The following is a 19,860-nucleotide window of genomic DNA, read 5'->3' on the forward strand; positions in this document are numbered from 1 at the left end:
AGTGGACATGCTAGAAGGGAGGAATAGGCTGCAATTGGACCTAGAGAGGTTACAGGGGTGGGCGGATGAGAACAGGATGGGTTTCAAGATGGACAAGTGCAAGGTGCTGCACCTGGGAAGGAAGAACCAGCAGCACACCTACAGGCTGGGGAACTCCCTTCTTGTCAGTGCAGAGGCAGAAAAGGATCTTGAAGTCATTATTGATGCCAAGATGAACATGGGCCGGCAGTGTGGGGACACGGTCAGGAAGGCCAACCGCACCTTGTCGTGCATCCACAGATGCATCTCAAGCAGGTCCAAGGAGGTGATCCTCCACCTCTATGTGGCACTGGTCAGGCTGCAGTTGGAGTACTGCATCCAGCCCTGGGCACCGCACTTCAGGAGGGACGTGGACAGCATGGAGAGGGTCCAGAGGAGGCCACTCACATGATCAGGGGCAGCAGGGCAGGCCCTACGAGGAGAGGCTATGGGACCTGAACCTGTTCAGCCTCCACAAGAGAAGGCTGAGGGGGATCTAGTGGCTGTTTACAAACTAGTCAGAGAGGACCAGCAGGTATTGGGGGAGTCCCTGTTCCCCTGAGCACTACCAAGAGTGACTAGAAATAACAGTCACAAGCTGGCAGAGAGTAGATCCAGACTAGATATCAGGAGGCGCTACTTCACAGTTAGGGTGGCTAGGACCTGGAACCAACTTCCAAGAGAAGTGGTGCTGGCTCCTACCCTGGGGGTCTTTAAGAGGAGGCTGGACGAACAACTTGCTGGGGTCGTTTGACCCCAGTACTCTTTCCTGACATGGCACGGGGTTGGACTTAATGATCTGCTCAGGTCCCTTCCGACCCGACCAACTATGAAACTATCTTGGGTCCTTCTGTGGAGTAAGGGGCCCCTCATTGCTCTTGTATCATGCCAATGTTTGCTCCCCCGGAGAGGCTGTATGTGTGTGTGTGGGGAGTGACTGTGGCTCCAGACAGCATACACGCACCCCAAAACTTCTGGGCTGGCTTATACGGCCTGCTGAAATAAACTGCGAGAAAAACTCCAAAAGGAGCCAGGTTGATGAATACCTATGGCCGGCCCAACCACACAGCTCAACTAAAGCAACGGGCTATCAAAGAACCAAGGGGAAAGACCAGGCCTACCTCTAGGCCGCATAAAAACACAAGACACAACAACTAAATGTGTGTGTGGGTGTTACACACACACACTATATGAACCAAAGGTTGAATATATATATATATATGCCCCCCTCCTCCCCACCGCAGTGTTGTGCACCTGCCCCAGCCCCAACCCTCAATGTTCCAGGCTGCGGGTACGCCCAGCCCTGTGAGCTGCAGTGCACCACCACACCCCACGGTGCAGGAGCAGGAAGCTGGAGTGGGGAGGGGAAGTTTGGAGCCCCCGGATACTTCTGCAGCTGGTGCAGTAGGGGGAATAGCCACTCGCTTGGAGCCTGGGGACCACTAATTCACTCTTTGCAGGCCACATGCAACCCACAGCTTTGAGACCCCTCCTGTACTTAATCAGTCTTCCCTTCTTTTCTCCATCATGACCCAGGCTCCAGTGGATGCTCCGCTGCCCCAAATAGCTTGGAGCCCAGCGCTTGGGGTAGCCTTTTGGGAGATCCCATCACATGAAGGAAGGCCCAGCACCCAGGTTTCCTACTTCATTGACCAGTGCTCTGCCCACTAAGGTACTCCATGAAGTAGCTTTGTGGCCTTTTGGAGAATGTGCCTGCTCTCTCTGGAGAGCAACCTGAACTGTGAGCTCTGGGTGGGTGGAGGTGCACAGGCATATGCCGAACTTGAAGCAGGTCCCCACTCAGCACACTGCCTGGTTTGGATCCCATTCAGAGGCACCTAAAGTTCCCCATGTAGTGCATAGGAAGCTCAGCGCAAGCCTGGGAAGCTGCCATAGGGATCAGGTGGTTAGAAGTGAAGCACTCCTGGGTCTGTCTTTTAGGCACCAAAGCCTAGCACTGGATCCAACTCTAAGTGTTTCAGATTCCCACCGTTTGACTCTACATGTTTCCTTTCTTGCCTCTGAAGAGTTTTTTGCACTTGGGCCTCTGAAGAATAATACATTTGGCTTTGTCACTTGTTAATAATTCCCTCTGGGACCACACTTTCAGCTGCATCTGGACAAAAGCCCCAGTGTAGCAATACTCTGCTGCTATGGAGAATCATCTGGCATAAGGAAACCATTCACTGATCCTAACATGAGTTGATATATCAATGGTGGAGGTCAAGCCAGCAGAAGTAAGGGATGAGGACACAGACCTATGACCAATGCCTCAAGATACAATCACCATGGGTCTTCTCTTCATCTTTTCATGGGCAGTGAGTACATGATAAAACCCTAAAATGGAACAATTATTTGCTGCTAGTTCATCGGAGTCCATGGTTTATGTTTTTAAATATTAGTGGCAGGATATATTTAAAGTTTAGTGCCCCACCACCCCCAGAGTCCTGATCTCTCAGACTGTTTTCCCTACAGGAATGAGTAACAGACTGTAGGGTTGTGACTCTTCCCTTTCCTTGCTCTAAGCCTGCACTTACTTAAAAAGATCCAGAAGTCCAGATTCTCTTGCCTTATTGTCCTAACCCTACAGCTCCATCGCCTTCCCTCCCAGAGCCAAAGACAGAACCCAGGAGGCCTGATTTACACCCTACATCAACAGCCCCCACTCCTTTCTGAGAGCTGGAGACAGAAACCAGGCATTATAATTCATATGCCCCATGTCCGAATCCTTTGCACTGCTTGAACTAGAAGGAGAAACCAGGAGCCTTGACTCCCAGCTCCCCAACTTTCCTTAGACTTGATACGAAGAGGAACTGAGGCAAATGGGTCTATTTAGACAGGTGATATATAGGTGGGCAGGTACATAAATTATGCATGGGGGTAGTGAATATAGATCATTCAAATACAAATACGGTGATGCTGAATCAGACCCCATATCCACCAAGTCCAGGGGTGCGGTCAAGGATAGTTACTACCTGTGAAGTGCAGGGAGATTCGTGGCAGCGTGTCTAGGTTGTGACGAGCCATAAAACCACTGTTTTAAATAAAATCCAGATTTTTTATTGTTCAGTAGAATTGTGAATTTCTATTCCTAAGCCCATTTCTGGAGATTTTTGGTAATTCCCTTTGAACACAAAGATTGTGAGGCTGGAGAGGGACTGATTGTTCTGTGCCAAATCTGCTCCTAATGGTGTTGGTGTCTCTCTGTCCATCTTCCTGCTGTCCCTGTAAATGTGTGCTAGCTTGGGAATCTTGCTGTGTCCTCCGTCTCAGTAAGTCCAATGTCTACACAAGCCTAGCAGGCCACTGGACTAACACGCCAGGTTTACAGCCAATGCACACAAGGGACTGAAGTGCTTTAGCATTACATCTGCCCACCTTTTATTCTCTAGATTGAATATACTCATGTCCCACTGTTTGGATTTTAATGTGGGACTCAGACTCAAACTCACAAGGTAGTCAGCAACAGCCAGCATAGAAGGAAATCAGGTTGGTCAGGTATGACTTGCTCTATGATAAGGTGACAGGCTCTGTGGATGGAGGCAGGGGTAGAGCAGCGGCTGTGATATACCTTGACTTTAGCAAGGCTTTTGACCCTATCCCCAATGCCATTTTCATTACGCTAAGAAAATACAGACTAGATGAAAGTACTGTAAAGTGGATACAGAACTAGCTGGATCATCATGCTCAATGAGCAGTCATCAATGGTTGACTATGTGGGGGGAGGTGTCAAGTGGGGTTTCCCAGGGGCCTGTCCGGGATCCAGTGTTGTTGGTTATCTTCATTAATAATTTGGATGATGGGATTGAGTTTGAACAATGGGATAGAATAATTTGGATGAAAGGATTTAGCAAATTTTCAGACAAGACCAAATTGAGGGGAGTTGTAGACACTCTGTAGAGTAGGGCTAGGATCCAGAAAGGCCTGGATAGACTGGAGAAATGGCTCACAATCAAGCAGATGAGATTGAGCAAGGACAAGCATCCAGCACAGAGCCACAAAAATGAGGAGGAGTCCAGGAGTCAAGATTTATAAGGAAGGGTGAAAGAACTAGGGTTATTTAGTCTGGAAAGGAGAAGACGGGGAGAGGGTGGGGGGTGTGATAACCCTCTTCAAATACCTAAAAGGGGATCATAGAAAGGATCGAAATGAGCTTTTCTCTGTGACCATTGGGGACAGAATTAGGAGCAATGACCTCAACTTTCAGCAAGAGAAATTTAGGTAGGAAATTAAAAGAAACTTATTGACCGGGGTGGTCAAGCAGTGGAACAGGCTTTCTGAGGAAACTGTGAAGTCTCCATGCTTGGAAGCATTCATGAGCAGGTTAGACAGATGTTTAACCGGGGTGGTTTAATCAGAGCTGATCCTGCCATGAGCAGGGGGCTGGATGAGATGACATTGTGAGGTCCCTTCCAGTCCTACTTTCCTATGATATCTGGAGCTGAAACAAAACACCTTAACTGCTTTGCCCCCAAACCCTAGCATTTGAGTGCATGCCCCAGGGCTGCTGCTTTTTACATTACACACACATATTTTAGGCTTGTCTATTTGTAACTCCAAGTCAAGGAACTCTGGATGGAAGGCAGAAAGTGTGAAGCTGAGCCAAGGAAACATTTACAACACAAGGAGGAGGTATTACAGAGCATTCAAGGATAGGAGATCAGTGTGAGACTTAGAAGTGGTCAAAAAGGCGTTGGAAAGGGTAGCAAGTTGATCCCTATTTTCAGTAGAGAGGATATATGTGTAGCATGAATATCAGGGTCCAGTTTTAAGCAACTCAGTGATGGATCGAGGCATAAACTTTTCTTGGGGTCTGGACCCAAGAAAGACGACTCCGGGGTGTAAATCTTTCTTTCTTTTGCTGTTTCCAAGGCAGGCAGCCAACCAGTTCTAATGACGGAGCATGGCATCGCTGAAGGAAAACCACTGGCATTTGGGTGTATTGTGGGCAGTCTCAGTTTTAACTACATAAATCCATCACCATTCACCCGGTGTGGGAATGTGCTATGTCAAGGGTTCTCTGAGTCCCTTTTCACTTTAGATTTTCTTTAAGAAGAAAGGAAGCACATGGCTATAACTATTTTTTCTTTCCTGATTCCACAGGATTTTTTCTATCTTTCCTGTTCCTAGGTGACTGCCTAGAAGGGGCGTGAGTAGATAAAGAGTAGACGACTGCCTTCAAAATGTCACCACCTGTTCAGCTGTGATTCAGGTAAGGAATGGGATTCTTTACAGGCAGCTCCTTCATCCATTGAGCTTTGTTCCAAGTGAATCAGACTCTCATCCCCTGGCAGGAAGGAGAAAACTCAGTGCTTATTCCCATTTCAAATGTATTTATTACAGAGCTAGCACAGGAAAGGGCTGGGTTAGAATAGGAGGAGGTGAGAGCTAGGATTCATGAGCTCTAGTCTCAGCTCTGGGAGGAAACTGGATGTTTGTGCTGCAGGTGGATCCAGGATTTAGAAGAGAGGAGGCCGCTGGCATCACCCTCAGACAATGCATGCGGGTGGGGATGAGGTGCAGCTGGAGCCCTGGAGGTAGTGAGGGACACTGGATGGAGTGATGGGCAGGGAGCAGCGGTAGGAAAGAGGACCATGTCCACTGGAGCTTGCTGTCCCAAGTGGACCCAACACTGGCAGAGATGCTTCTGGGGCTCTGCTATGCCTAGGCCAGCTCTGGGGCACCTCTCTATAGCTGGCACCGAGTCAGAGAGAGCCTGGGAGGGGGGTCATGCTTGCTCCCTCGCAGCCACCCCTGCTCACTGCCCCATGAGGAACCAGGATCCCCCTTCCTAACCCAGCAGCAGGGACCCCAAGGGGGTTTGTGTAAGGGTGAGGGCTCAGGGCCAGGATACTTGGGATCTCTCCCTGATTGTGGAAGGGGAGCTGTGAAGCTTAGTGTATTAACAGCTGTGAAGAAGTAAGAAATCCTGCAGCCTGCTGGTTAGAGCACCTTTCTGGGAAGTGAGAGGTGGGAACTTGAATCCCCCGAGGGTGGAACAGGGCATTGTTCTTGGGTCTCGGTTGATCCTGCTAGCCACAAGGCATGAGATTTAAGGGTTTGACGGGGGTTATTCTGCCTAGATTAAAAGGAAAAAAATCATGAAACATTCTAGGTTTTCAAATACAACATTGGGGGTCTCCATGCAGTTTCTAATCAGGCATCCAAACGCAGGAAAAGAGTGAGATTTTAGCTTCACCCCTGCCCTCATTAAAGTCCTTTATCATTCTCATGTGATATAAGATATCTCATCCTGCTTCTTACTGCATGCAAAGCAGAGATGTGTGCTACACACTCCTGCCTGTTTTGCATTCTTGTTACTAACTACGTTATCAACTATCCCTAGTAAAGGGCCAACTCCATTACTAGGATGTCCTTCTTATTAGCTTCAGCCTTGCTGGCCATGGGGTTTACTTGATGTCTTTAGCCTCCCTTAAAAAATGTCTACTCTTGTCATCATCTCACCATTCAAGTGTGACAGACATTGAGCCAAAGTTGTACTCTTCCCTGATAGTGGGATTATGGCTCTTTTGTCCATCTAACAGTTCAGCCCCATGAATTCTCCCACTAGGTTTTGGCCGTGCTAATTATCTCACATTTCTTTTTTACAAGAAGAATTCCCAGTTCGTCTTTCTTGTTACTCCTTGGGCTGGTGCGGACTGTAATGGGGAAAAATAGATACGGTTTGAGTAAGCAATCCTTTAGGTTCAGTTATGAAGTCAAGTCTCAGTAAAGGTCTCAGCACCGTGCCCATTGATTCCAGTGGGAGTAACGCATGAGTCAAGCCTTAGCCAAGGCCACACGATTCTTCTCTTTATTTCTCATTTCACCTTTTTCCTTCCAGGTCATTCCCACCCAGTTGCCTAAGGCCACATGGAGCGACTGCGGGGAAACCAAACCAGGGTGAGCGAGTTTCTCCTGGCCGCCATCTCTCCAACTCCACAGTCCCAGGCTGCTCTTTTTGTTGTCTTCCTCTTGGTTTACATCTCTACACTGGTAGGCAACTTTGCCATCATGTTGACAGTGAATGCTGATTCCCACCTCCGTACACCCATGTACTTCCTGCTGGGCAATCTCTCCTTTCTGGACCTGTGCTACTCAACAGTTACTGCCCCCAAGATGCTCATGGACTTCCTGACTGAAAGAAGGAGTATTTCCTACGATGCCTGCATGGCCCAACTCTTTTTTCTCCACTTTGTGGGGGCGGCTGAGATGTTCCTACTCACCGTTATGGCTTATGACCGCTACGTAGCCATTTGCAAGCCCCTCCATTACCCCAGCATCATGAACAGACACCTTTGTAGCTGCCTAGTGGTGGCCTCCTGGATGGGAGGTTTGATCCATTCCACAGTCCAGACCATACTCACCATGCAACTGCCTTTCTGTGGGCCTAATCATGTGGATAATTTCTTTTGTGATGTCCCACCAGTGATCAAGCTGGCCTGCACTGACACCTATGTGGTGGAACTGCTCATGGTCTCCAACAGTGGGCTGATCTCCACCAGCTGCTTCATCATCCTGTTGACCTCCTACACAACCATCTTGATAAAGATGCGCTCCCCCGAAGGGCGTCGCAAGGCGCTCTCCACCTGTGCTTCACACCTGACTGTGGTAACTTTGTTCTTTGGGCCCTGCATCTTCATCTATGCCCGGCCTTTTTCCATCTTTTTGGTAGACAGGCTGGTCTCAGTGCTCTATATCATCATTACCCCCATGCTCAACCCCTTGATCTATACACTGAGGAACAAGGAGGTGAAGTCAGCTATGAGGAGACTTAGGACACGGAGCATCACTTCTGGGGGAAAGATGATATTATGAGATGCAGGAACGGCTGGGAACCAAGCAGCATCTTGGGGACATGATCTAGGCGAGGTGGAGATGTTGGCCAGGTGAGGGAACCATATGTGGGGAAGATAGATATCCTGACTTTTTTGGGTCATTTTAGGGGAGCGGAATATCAGAAAATATATCCATTTGGTTTTGATTTGTTACCAACAGAGACTTCCTTTTCGAGGAGGTATGGGCCTGGTAAGACCCACCTTGAACACTTGACACTCTGTCTGTGACCTGAAGATGGCTGGTCCTAGGCAGCAAATATTTGAATACCCATTTGAAAGGGAAATTTGTGGAACAAGAAGTCATCCTCAGTCTGGACTGTGTTAAGTATGGTTTAAACAGGGACTATGGATTTGTATCCCAATGCCTGTCTCAGCTGTTCTAGCTCCTTTGTTCCTAAGGGTAGAGAGCGTTTGTGTTCATGTGGGTGTTCTCCGTGCCACCTTTGAATGCCTTTTCGCTGTCTGTGGGCTAATCCAATATTCACTGAGGCACAGGGGCAGGGGGAAGGCATGGTATAACTCTATGGGTTTGTGGCTGAAGACCTTGAGTGGGTAAGAAGAAGTGTGAATTTGAGCCCCTGATACTTCAAGGCACAATGATGCAGCTGGGCCCAGAGCTGTTGCAATACATGGGGGTAGCAGTAATATCCAGCTACTGCTGGGCTGCCAGTGTGATTGTGTATCTGTGCAAGCAGCTGTTGTCCCGCCTTCCCTACCCCACAACTCAACACCTGGGATGGCTGCCCTGGTTGCACTACCCTCATTATGCCACTGCCTTGCTACGCTGAATAATCCAGTCTCCCAATGCTTAAAGAAGGGTGTTTGCACCTGAAAGCTTATAAAGAACTTTTTTTTTTCACTATTTAGTTGGTCTAATAAAAGATATTACCTCTACCAAAAGAGCCTTGCCTGCTTTATTCTAAATATTCAGTGGAGCTGGGGTTGGACTCTAGATCTCTCTTCTTCTAGCTCTTAGACTTAACCCCCCAGGTTGTGGAGTCATACTCAAGTTCCATCTCTATCTTGCTCTGCAAAAGCATTCAGTTATTCCGGAGCAACTGCATAACTTCTCATGCATGTTTAATTATTCAGTGGAAAGTTTGACTGCTTCAGCAGGAGGGCGGGAGAGCATCCTCCAAGCGATGCGCTTTCCCTGGGTGGCTTGTGTATTGTAATCCCTAAGCTCCTTTGTGCATCTGCCCCTCAGCCTTTTCACTCTGGAGTGTCCCTGGTTCAGTGCCAGTATGTCAACCAAGGAGGCAGCCATCATGGAAATGGGGTTCAGAGTCTAAATCATCTTGTACCGCCAGCCCCAAAGGGCTTTGTTTGTTAATGGTGGGTGGCCTGAAACCCATGTAGGGACACAAGTGATATACTATACTATACATTAGATATACCCATCAATAGACTGGAGGTGGGTGGCCAATTCTTCTGTCCTGTATATGCTTTTTAAGTGAAAGACTATATTTTCCTTTTGAAACAAGGGAATAATGTGGGGCTAGATAGGGAGAACACAGTTGCCTTAGACAGGAAGTGGAAGGGAGAGACTCTTAGTGACCTAATTCATATCCCCCAACAAAAATATATCCAAAAATGTATGGGTGAAGGGAAATTTATTTGTAAGTCAGGACTTCCATTTTTTTTTCACCTTAGAAATTCCCATTTTCCCTATTTCAAAAGAGTCTGTGAAAGACTAGGAAATGGAAACAACTTTCATTGAGGTATTTATTAGGCAAATCTCTTGACATTGCTTTTGTTTCTTATACATTGGTTATTTGTTGTACATTAGAGCTTACAGGTCCCAATCAATGTCCAGTGCAAAGTGTTTCAATAATTAGGGTCTTTATGGAGGAGATTTGAATACTGAAATCACACAGGTCCCTTAGAAAAATCCCAACGTAACCACCCTCTTAAAATAGCCTGTGGACATCAGTCACTTTGTCCAGCTCACGACGGGGGCTGTGGTATGGAGATTACTGCTGCTTTACATTTAAGCCTCCAAGTTGTAACAAAGATCAGGCTCCACGGTGCTGAGCACTAGAAGCATAGTGAGAGACAGCTCAGGTCCCAAAGGCATGAAGAAGCAAAGGGAACCTGAAGGGGAAGGATCCTGTTCAATGGCAGTGTCACCCCACGTGTCTGTGGCAGAGCCGGTGTTAGCACCCAGGAATCCTGGCTCTCACATGCCCACCTCCACGTCCCTACCCTCCTCACATCTTGGTCGTGACCTGAAGGGGTCCTGGTTCTCTAGCCCCCTAACTCTAACCAACAAGACTTGACTTGGTTTTGAGAGATCAGAATGGAAACCAGGATCTCTGGCTCTTGACCCACCTGCTATCTGGATCCTGGACCGCACGCTCAAAGTAAGTAAAGCAAGTAAAACACATTGCCCTTGGTGTTGGACTATACAGTCCCTCTCTTCTGCTCAGCTCCACCCTGCCTGTAGCTACATGGCTGGATGCTGAGTGTGTGACACAGCCAGCCATGAAGTTACCAGTTTCAGACCCAACCTGCCTGGGATTGAGCTCAGTTTGGACTTCCCATGATGGGTTCTTCTCATGACGAGGGAAACCTGGGAGGAGACCTACACAACCCTCTTAGTCCACAGCCTTCTCATTGCTGCCTTCACCTCTTTGTTCCTTAACGTATAGATGATGGGATTCAACAGAGGGGTGATGGCAGTGTAGAAAACAGACAACACCTTGTCTGTGGGGAAGCGAGTGAAGGGGCGCAAGTAGATGAAGAGGCAAGGCCCAAAGAAGAGGGTTGCCACTATGAGGTGGGAGGAGCAGGTGGAGAAAGCCTTGGAGGTACCTTCGGCTGAGGAGCGGGATCGGACAGCAGAGAGAATGAAGCCATAGGAGACCAGCAGGGCTAGGAAGCTCACCAGGGATAGGAGGCCACTGTTGGCCACCATCATGACTTCCAGAGCATCTGTGTTGGTGCAGGCCAACTTCATGACTAAGGGGATGTCACAAAAGAAGCTGTCCACGTGGTTGGGCCCACAGAAGGGCAGGTTGATCATGAAGGAGAGCTGGATGGTGGCATGGAGGAATCCACCAGACCATGAAAACACCACCAGACCTAGACAATGCCTCAGGCTCATGAGAGAGGCATAATGGAGAGGCTGGCAGATGGCAACATAGCGGTCGTAGGCCATAGTTGTGAGCAGCAGCATCTCGCTACCCGTAAAAACGTGGAGGAAGAAGATCTGGGCCATGCAGCCCTGGAAGGAGATTGCTTTGTCATGGGAGAGGAGGCCCAAGAGAGCCCTGGGTGTGGCAAAGGAGGCAAGGCACAGGTCCAGAAAGGAGAGATGGTAGAGCAGAAAGAACATGGGGCAGCATAGCAGGTGGGGGCTGCTGATGACAGTCAAAAGGATGAGGAGGTTCCCCAGTACAGTAGCCATGTAAAGGAGGGTGAAAGGCACAAAGAATGGGAGCTGGAGGTCATGGGCAGGGGACAGCCCCAGCAAAATAAATTCAGACACCACTGAGCTGTTACTCCGCTCCATCCACTCTGGCCTGGAGGAAAGAGAATTGGAAACAGATTAAAAGACAGGATACTGCTTGGAGGTCCTGGTTCTGCTCCAACTTTGTGATGGGGATGGGCTTTAGGATGGGCTTGCCCCTAGGGAAGATGTGGCTCCAATGTGGCCCATGCCCACAGGAACTGCATAGCTCAGAGGATGGGGAAGAGGGTATGGGACCTTTCCCCTTCCAGTGCATTAGTCTCAACTGAACCTGAAGTACAAGGTGCTGCGTTACACTAGCCCTGCAACTTAATCAGGTGTCTTTTGATAAAATGGTCACAATTTTAGAAGTGATAAATCGGGGTCCTAGCCTCCTGGGTCCTACCTTCCCATGTTTGGGAGGGGATTGTGGTCTGGTAAGGAGGCTGACACTTCTGCCTGTTTTGCATTCTTGTTACTATGTTATCAACTATCCCTAGTAAAGGGCCAACTCCATTACTAGGATGTCCTTCTTCCACCCTTTAGCTGGAATAGGCTGGAGCTTGCAACCAGGATGGTGGCTTCATACTACTAGTTTCCCTCCCTTGCCCTCACCACCTCCCTCTCAGCCACCCAGTAGCCAGCTGCCTGCAATACCCTGGCCCCACTGCAATGAGGGAAATGGAGATGTGGCTGAGTAGCAAGCTTCAAGGTGGAGGGGAGCACTGCAGAGGGCACTGACAGCACAGCACAGCTCCAAGCCACTGACTCACCCATGATGGCTCTGACCACTTGGGGCCAGATCGGACCTCTTCACAGGCCATAGGTTGCTAATCCCTGGTCTAGTATATTGGGAAAAGGGAGTCAGGATTTCTACATTGCAGTATCAGCTTGGGAAGGAATAAGAATTAAAGATTAAAGTGTCCAGATGGGAGCTTGATCTTGGCCAAGAGCAGATCAGTGCAGTGTCTGGCATGATAGGACCTCCTCTTGGCCCAAGTCCGGGCAGTGACTGGCTGGCAATAACAAAGACTGCGATCTTGCCCAGCGTTGGTATAATGCCCAGCATAGTGGAAGCCTCCATCGTGCTTTATGCCTCGAAGCACTACTAATAATAAGGCATTTCAGTTAAAGCTGTTTCTGACTGATGGTGCACAGAGCCAAGATTGAATTCGCATCGGTTCAGATTTGCCAGTATCCAGCATTTGAGCTGCACCTTCTCAGAGTCTGCCCTCAATACCACCAGTTCAACCTCCACCGGCTTAAATAGTGACATCAACCATTCAGCTCCATCGTAGTTACCATGAGCTAAATTCTCAGCCCCAGTGTATCAAGTGCCCATGCAAGTGCCCTCATTTCCACCAGGAATGATCTTTTCCCCTACTGCTTTCCAGCCCCACAATGTCAGAGGTTTCTTACTCACCTGCAAACCTGAGAAAGGGGGTTCTGGCGAAATCACGTCTTCTGCAGTGACCCCAGCATGGAAGGACCGCTTCTTCTGCTATCAGTGTCCATGGGGTTGGTATATGAACTGCAGGGCTGGTGTGGGGAGAGAGGCAGGAGACGATTGCAAACTACCTTGGAGAAAAAAAAAAACTCGAATCCATTGGGCACGATGCAGGTGGCATAAGAGCTGCAGAGGGGGTTATTAAAAAGTTTGATAGCACCACTTATTTGCTGCTGGGAACGCTCCTCATCCAGATGTTGGGAGGGGATCTGCATTTCAGTTTGATTTCAGTCAGAGAGAGAGCAATTCCTTGGGTTATGAGGGTGGACACATCTCATGACCTTTCTTCTTATAGGCACCAGACTCAACCCCGGGGAACTTGGGGAGCATTTTTAGTCTCTGTCATCCCTGCTATGTCTCAGAGTCTGAGTTTTTTAACCTAAATGTAACCTTGTGGCATTCAGACCCCAAATCACATCGAAAGTCAGTGGGAACTGGACATCTAACTTGCTTATGGGCCTTTAAAATGCCACAAACTGGGTGCCCGAGTCCCTTAGGACTTCTTGAAAACCACAGCCGTTACTTTCTGGGCACCTGTGAAGAACCGTATGCAGTCCAGTGCCTGATGCATGCGCTCGGGCCTGCCTGTGAGGGACGGAGAGTTCCCCATGACATACGGAGTGCTGTTAGGTCATGCTGGGATTTGGGAGTGCTCAGTGGATCCCGACCATAGCTGAATGGTTCTTGGCCTGTCTCTAGTGGCTGGCTGCTCAATTGAAATGCTGCCCCAGGCTAGTGGAAGAAACTTTTCTGGGGGGGGTCTGCAACTGCCTTCAGCATCAGGATTCCTGCTAGCATTCAGAGGGGCCAAAGGGAATTAGGCACCCAGAACCCTATTCAGCAGTAGCTGAGGTGCACATCCTTAAAGACACTCACACATTGCTTGGATTGACACTGAAACGTTAAACCTCAGAATGAAACCGTTTAAAAGAACCGTCCATTTGGGTCATCCAAGACAGAATGTTTGAGCCAAAAAAAAAAAGATTCACTTGAGAAACTTTGTCCAGCTCTGGGGATTCCCATTCTCTTTTAGCAATGATGACCATGGGTTCAAAACCCACCCAATCAGGGACAGGTCATGCTACAGCTTCACAGGTAGAAGGCCATACTCCCTGCTACAGAAGAAAGCAAGACCCCCAACAGCCCATACCAATCTGACCAATCAATTCATGGCACATGGTGCATAGCCATGAGACTGATGCAGAGCACATGCTCTAAGGGGCATCCATGCCAGCCTGGCCCTGCGCACTAGATCTGGCACGGGTGGCCCATCTGTGAGGCTGATCTGGGCCAGCCCTGGATCTGGTGTGCAGGGCTTGTCTGGCATGGATGTCACGCATAGCGTGCACTCCAGAACGGCCCCATGCTAGGTGCAGCCTGTGCCAGATAGGCTTCATTCACTGCATGCAGCAGGCAACATGTTGGGTAGGATGATATGACACCCCTTCATTAGAAGAAAGAGGAACAGGAACAACTCCAGCAGCTTCCAGATATGATCCAGGGCCCCAGGCTTCTCTTTCCAGCAGGCTTCACATGCTGTGATCTGACTCTGTTTACAAGTACGAGTGCTTTGAACTGTGAGGTTCCACTCCCCAAACTGTGCCCACCTTAGCTTAGTACAGGCAGTCAAAACGCTCGAGGTTGGATCAATTCAGTCTTTGCAAGTTAGTCTAAATTGCAGAGATTAAACAGAGAAACAACTGGACACGTTCATTTTGATTCAGGCTATGCAGTCACATGCCGCAGTGGCTCAGGCTAGAAGCCAGGGGGTGCTATAGCAGGGCTGTCCAGCACATAGCCAGCATGGGCTGCATGTTCACTTCCTCTTCCTGTTGCCCCTGGAGCCTCTGGGACTTCCAGCCCAGAACACAGCAGTGGGACTCTGCAGGATTGCTCATCACTTCCTCTTCCTGCTTCCGGGTGCCTCTGGGATTTCTAATCCACAGTTGCAGCCAACGGTAAGTTTTAGCAGGGCGCAGTAGCTCTGTACTGGGGGGAAGGGAAGTTTAACCCCCCTCCCTGGCTGCAGCCCCTAGCCGGGGGGTAGTCCCTGCCTGCCCCCACTAGCCCTTCTCTGGTGGAGCAGAGAGCACAACCCAGCCCAAGGCTGGAAAGCATGCTGGGGGACTGTGATTTAACTTGAACCAGGAAGAGGTCTGGGACAGAAGTTTCATAAACCAGTTTGACCCAAATCAGTTAAGTCTGATACTACATTCAACCAGGTTTATCTTCAACCAGTTTTACCCATTTTGAAACTGGTTTATGTGCACTGAACTTCTGTTCTGTTACAGGTTTAAACCAGTTTCTGATGACTTAAACTGGTTTATGTGTAACTTCTGTCCCTAGCCCTTGAAACCCATTTCAGGTCTGTAAGAAATAACTGTTAATCCCTCCACCCACCACATAGCCTCTAGGGTCAGGGGGCCACCCACTGGCTAAGTCCCAGGACCTCTTTGAAAAGATGGGATTAGGAACCTGCTCCTTCCTATCCACACCCCTCCACCCACTGAGAGCCTCTTCTAGCTGCGGTGCTATAATGTCCCTCATATCTCGAGACAGCCAATAGGGGATAGCATTGGACAAAGTGGGTAGGTTGTGGCTGAGCAGCCTGGTCAGGAGATGGATTTCAGGCAGTTGATGCTAGGCCAGATGGACCATAACAGCCTTGGCATTGAAGGAGAATGGCGTGCGCTGTTTGTGAAATCCATTCCCCAGAGTATTAATTATCAGGAACGATACTATGCCACTCAGGGCATTGTTAGGAGCTGATGATTGCAGGTAGGTGTTTTGGGTTTTTTTGGTGAGGGATCTTGGCAAATAACATGACTTTATCAAGCACCTGCACGTATGGCTATTAACTTTCTTGTCTAGGTGGGGAAACCAAGGCACACAGCTCTTTGGGCCAAAAGAGACCCTTATACCAGTCAGTGCAAACTCCTGCAAAGTAGAGGAGACAGGATCCATGTAGTACACCCTGTGTCCTGCCCATCACGGGGACCTGAGCTACAGCTCTAAAGAAGCCTAAAGGTTTGCTTTGTTTTACTGCTCACTACTGCCAGCTCGTTCAGTTTCTTGTGGCGGATCTTGCGGTATTTGTTCTTCTCCATTTGGCATGAAAAGAAATGAAGCTTCAGCATCCTTTTTTCTTTTGATGAAGTCCAGTATGGATTTTCTAAAGGGCCTAATGAAATAATCGTTGTTTTGCCAGTCCCCAAGCATTAAAAAATCCTGAGCAGTGTCAAGAAATCATGAGTTGCCAAACCTCCCTTGGTGGTGTTTGAGTAGACAGCAAGGTGAGACGGAGGGTCACTTAAGAGGTGCTGCACTACTTTAACATTGTACCCTCCTTTCACACTTCTGAAAAGCCCAGACCCCAAATAGTGACACAACACAAAGATCTCCCATCAAAGGGATTCAAATATATGGCCTGTTGTTTCAAAGAGCACCACTACTCCTCGCACACGTCCGTCAGTGTGTGCTTCTGATAACCCAGTTCCTGAGGAAGCAGGGATTGGCAGAGGCATGAACTGCATGTGAAGAGAGATGCTACAGCTTTTTTGAGTGCTTTGAGTGAGACATGCCCTATGATATCTTCTTAAGCAAACCTGGAAATATGTTTTGGTGGAAATTACCATATTTACTTCAATCCAAGAGGAGGGGTTTTTTGCCATTCAACATGGGCTTGGAGTTGGAGTCGCAGACAGAGCTGCAGCCTCTGCCCTGCCACCCCCTGCCTCCTCTCCCCCCGCACCAGTGCCTGCCCTCCATCATGGCTCCAGCCCAGCTTTGGCCCTGCTCCAGCCTGGGCCATGGAGCACATGGTTGCTCCAGCCTCTGCCCAGCAGGCTCCAGCTCCAACTAAGGGCTGAAGCAGAGCTGCTGTGTTGGCAACTGGGCAGCAGAGGGAACCAAGGAGAGGGTGGCAGGCACCAGGGGGTGAGGATGTAGGCATAAGGTGGTGGGCAAGTGATGGGGGGTAGGTACTGGGGGCACAGGCACCACAGGGGAGGGGAAGGCAGTGCTGCAAGGACCTTTGAAGGGTGCCCCGAGGTGTTAGAAGATAAGCAGATAAGCTCAGGCTTGGGCTTGCCCCTGCTTGACTAATCCCCCCAGCCCCACTGCAAGGGAGTAATATGTAATTTAGCTTTTGGATTTGGGTGAATTTGATATGGTCCCCCACAGCATTCTTGTGAACAAATTAAGGATGTCTGGGTTGTAAGATGGATAGAAAGCAGACTGGATTGTCAGGCTCAGAGGGTAGTAATCAAAGGCTCAATGTGTAGTTGGCAGCCAGTATCAAGTGGAATGCCCCCAGTGGTTGGTCCTGGGACTGGTGCTATTCAATATCTTCATCAGCAACCTGGGAGATGGGATGGGGTGCACCCGCAGCAAGTTTGCAGATGACAGCAAGCTGGGGGGAGTAGTAGATGCGCTGGAGGGTAGGACTAGTATTCAGAGAGCTCAGCAAATTGGAGAATTGGACTAAAAGACATCTCATGAGGTTCAATAAAGACAAGTGCAAAGTCCTTTACTGAGGCTGGAACAACCCTATCCACCAGTACAGGCTGGGGAACAACTGGCTAAGCAGCAGCTCTGCAGAAAAGGCCCTGGGGGTTGCAGTGGACAGTAAGCTGGATATGAGCCAACCGTGAACCCTTGTTCCAAATAAGGCTAATGGCATACTAGGCTGCATGAGTAGGAGCGGTGCCAGCAGATCAAGGGATGTGATTCTTCCTCTCTATTCAGCACTGGTGAGGCCACATCTGGAGTACTGTGTCCAGTTTTGGGCCCCCCGCTACAGAAAGGATGTGGACAACTTGGAAAGAGTCTAGTGGAGGGCAGTGAAAATGGTTATGGGGTTGGGGTACATGACATATGACAAAAGGTTGAGGGAACTGGGCCTATGTATTTAGGAGAAGAGAAGACTAGGGGAGAGATTTAATAGCAGCCTTCCACTCCCTGCAGAGAGGCTCCAAAGAGACTGGGGCTGGACTGTTCTCAGTGGTGGCAGATTTCAGAACAAGGAGCAATGGGCTCAATTTGCAGCAAGGGACGATTAAGTTAGGTATTAGGAAAAACTTTCTCACTAGGGGGGTAGAAAAGCACTGAAACAAGTTACCCAGAAACATTGTGGAGTCTCCATACTTGGAGGTTTTGAAGACCAGGCTAGACAAAGCCTTGGCTGGGATGATCTATTCAGGGATGGTCCCACTTTGGACTAGGTGACATCCTGAGGTCCCTGCCAACCCTAATTTTCTATGATTCTAGACTTCCAAGATAAATGACAAAAGTCCCCAAAGAGCTAGCTCAGGGTCTGGGAGCAGTAAGCTGTTGTGATTAGGATAAAGGTCCCTGGGCACAGCATCATGCTAGCATGGCTAGCCTGTTTCCAATACATGGGCTAGCTCTTTTAGAGCAAGTTTGGCTACCACACCACAAGTATTGTGCAGAACAGGTAGGGTCAGAGTAGCATCAGGCACAGTTATGTCCAGATCATATTTGGGGTTTGTACAGTGGCCAGCACAAAGAGGCACCATGTTGGCTGGGCCCTTTAGGTCATCTTGTACTACAAGCACTAGTTTCAATGGAAACTGGGTATTTTGCACAGCTTGAAGATTGGTGTCTATCATAATATTCCCCATGAGTGAGTTATCCAAAGGTGCCAGACAAATTCCTAGAGGCCAAGTAGCCAAATCCATTAGCAGGTCATGAAGATCTGAGCCCAGGGGTACAGAGGGAGGATGTCCAGCTTCAGAGCCAGTCTCCTTGGACTGCGTGCACAGCTGGACAACACCTAGCATTTTCATATCTGGGCATTGAATAATTTGCTTTCCTTCCAAATTGGAACAAGTCTGACTATTTTTAAAGTTTACCAGGGGATGGAAACTCTTAATTTTGTCTTTATCAAATTCCAGGGTGACCCTGCCCTTCCACAGAGAACTCAGAGTCATTTCTTAATATAAAATACTTACATACTTGTTGGAGCGGGAACTTAAGACACATGAATTGAGGTGTCTCCATGTTTCCTGGTGAGCACCCTAGTTACAAGGCTGTAAAGTCAAGTCATATTGCTCATCAATTCTTTTTTTTTTTCTCTCCTGTCTAATGCCTATAGGAATATTCCCTGCAAATGAAGAGCTTCAAGAGAAAAGAATAATTTAGGTGTCTTTACATGTGCTCTGGGGTGGGGCAGAGGGCACTTTAATTAGAGCAGCTCTTGGAAGCTGCTCTACTTAAAGCACCTGCAGCCTCTCATGTATTCAGCATCTTGCACTTTGAAACGGCAGCAGGAGCATTTTAACTAAAGCTCGTTTGACAATTTTTGGTTAAAGCACCCTCGCCGCCATTTTGAAGTGCAGGGACACTGAATACACATGATGCTAATTAGCATGTTCCAGAAGACTCGATTAATTGAGCCCACTTCAATGTGTGCTAATTAGCACACATTGGAGCAAGCACCAGACATATGTATAAGTGCCCAATGTAAGTCCAGGGCCAGGCCAGGGCATCATTTCACCTTGCCTTTGAAGCTTGGGCTGTGGTGAGTTCATATCCTCCGAGGTAGAGAATGAAACTAATTTCTCCCCCATCCTAAATGAGTGCTATAACTGTCAGGTCATTGAGCGACCTCTTTTTCTTCAATGTCAATCAATCGCTAGCTGGCCTTTTCCTGTGACTAACAGGCTCTTTGGTAAATGGAATAGACTCAGTGCACAGGTGGGAACAGGATCTGAAATAAGTAAGCTACAAAAATGCCCCATACACAACTACTTTTAAAGGTGTAAGTAGCACTTGGGTGCCTTGGGGTAAAATCTGATTTTGACTCGCATGTCTAGTCCACAGCTATTACAGCTATTTACACCTTCCCCCGCCCCATACTGTAGATTTACTCCACAGTTACTACTGTGAAGTCACTGCATGGCTTATATAGACTTAGCATATAGCTCCACTCAATAGATACTAAAGAGTTACTGTTAGGTTCGTCATCAGATACTGTAGAGACACTGTGCATATAACAGAGATGCTCCAGAGGTACTCCAAGGAAT

General features: G+C 48.5%; 2 protein-coding genes across 2 annotated transcripts; one reads left to right on the plus strand and one right to left on the minus strand.

Moving 5' to 3' along the window:
• Positions 1-6,891: 6,891 nt before the first annotated feature.
• LOC102574639 (olfactory receptor 4Q2) lies at positions 6,892-13,972 on the plus strand. Its single transcript, XM_059714051.1, has 2 exons — positions 6,892-7,793; positions 13,930-13,972. The coding sequence occupies exons 1-2, from the start codon at positions 6,892-6,894 to the stop codon at positions 13,970-13,972; spliced, it is 945 nt and encodes a 314-aa protein (XP_059570034.1).
• On the minus strand, positions 10,441-11,370 carry LOC106739830 (olfactory receptor 4K14-like). Its single transcript, XM_014605642.2, has one exon. The coding sequence runs from the start codon at positions 11,368-11,370 to the stop codon at positions 10,441-10,443; it is 930 nt and encodes a 309-aa protein (XP_014461128.2).
• Positions 13,973-19,860: the final 5,888 nt, after the last annotated feature.

Source organism: Alligator mississippiensis, chromosome 11, assembly GCF_030867095.1.
Source record: "Alligator mississippiensis isolate rAllMis1 chromosome 11, rAllMis1, whole genome shotgun sequence".
Taxonomy (NCBI): Eukaryota; Metazoa; Chordata; order Crocodylia; family Alligatoridae; genus Alligator; species Alligator mississippiensis.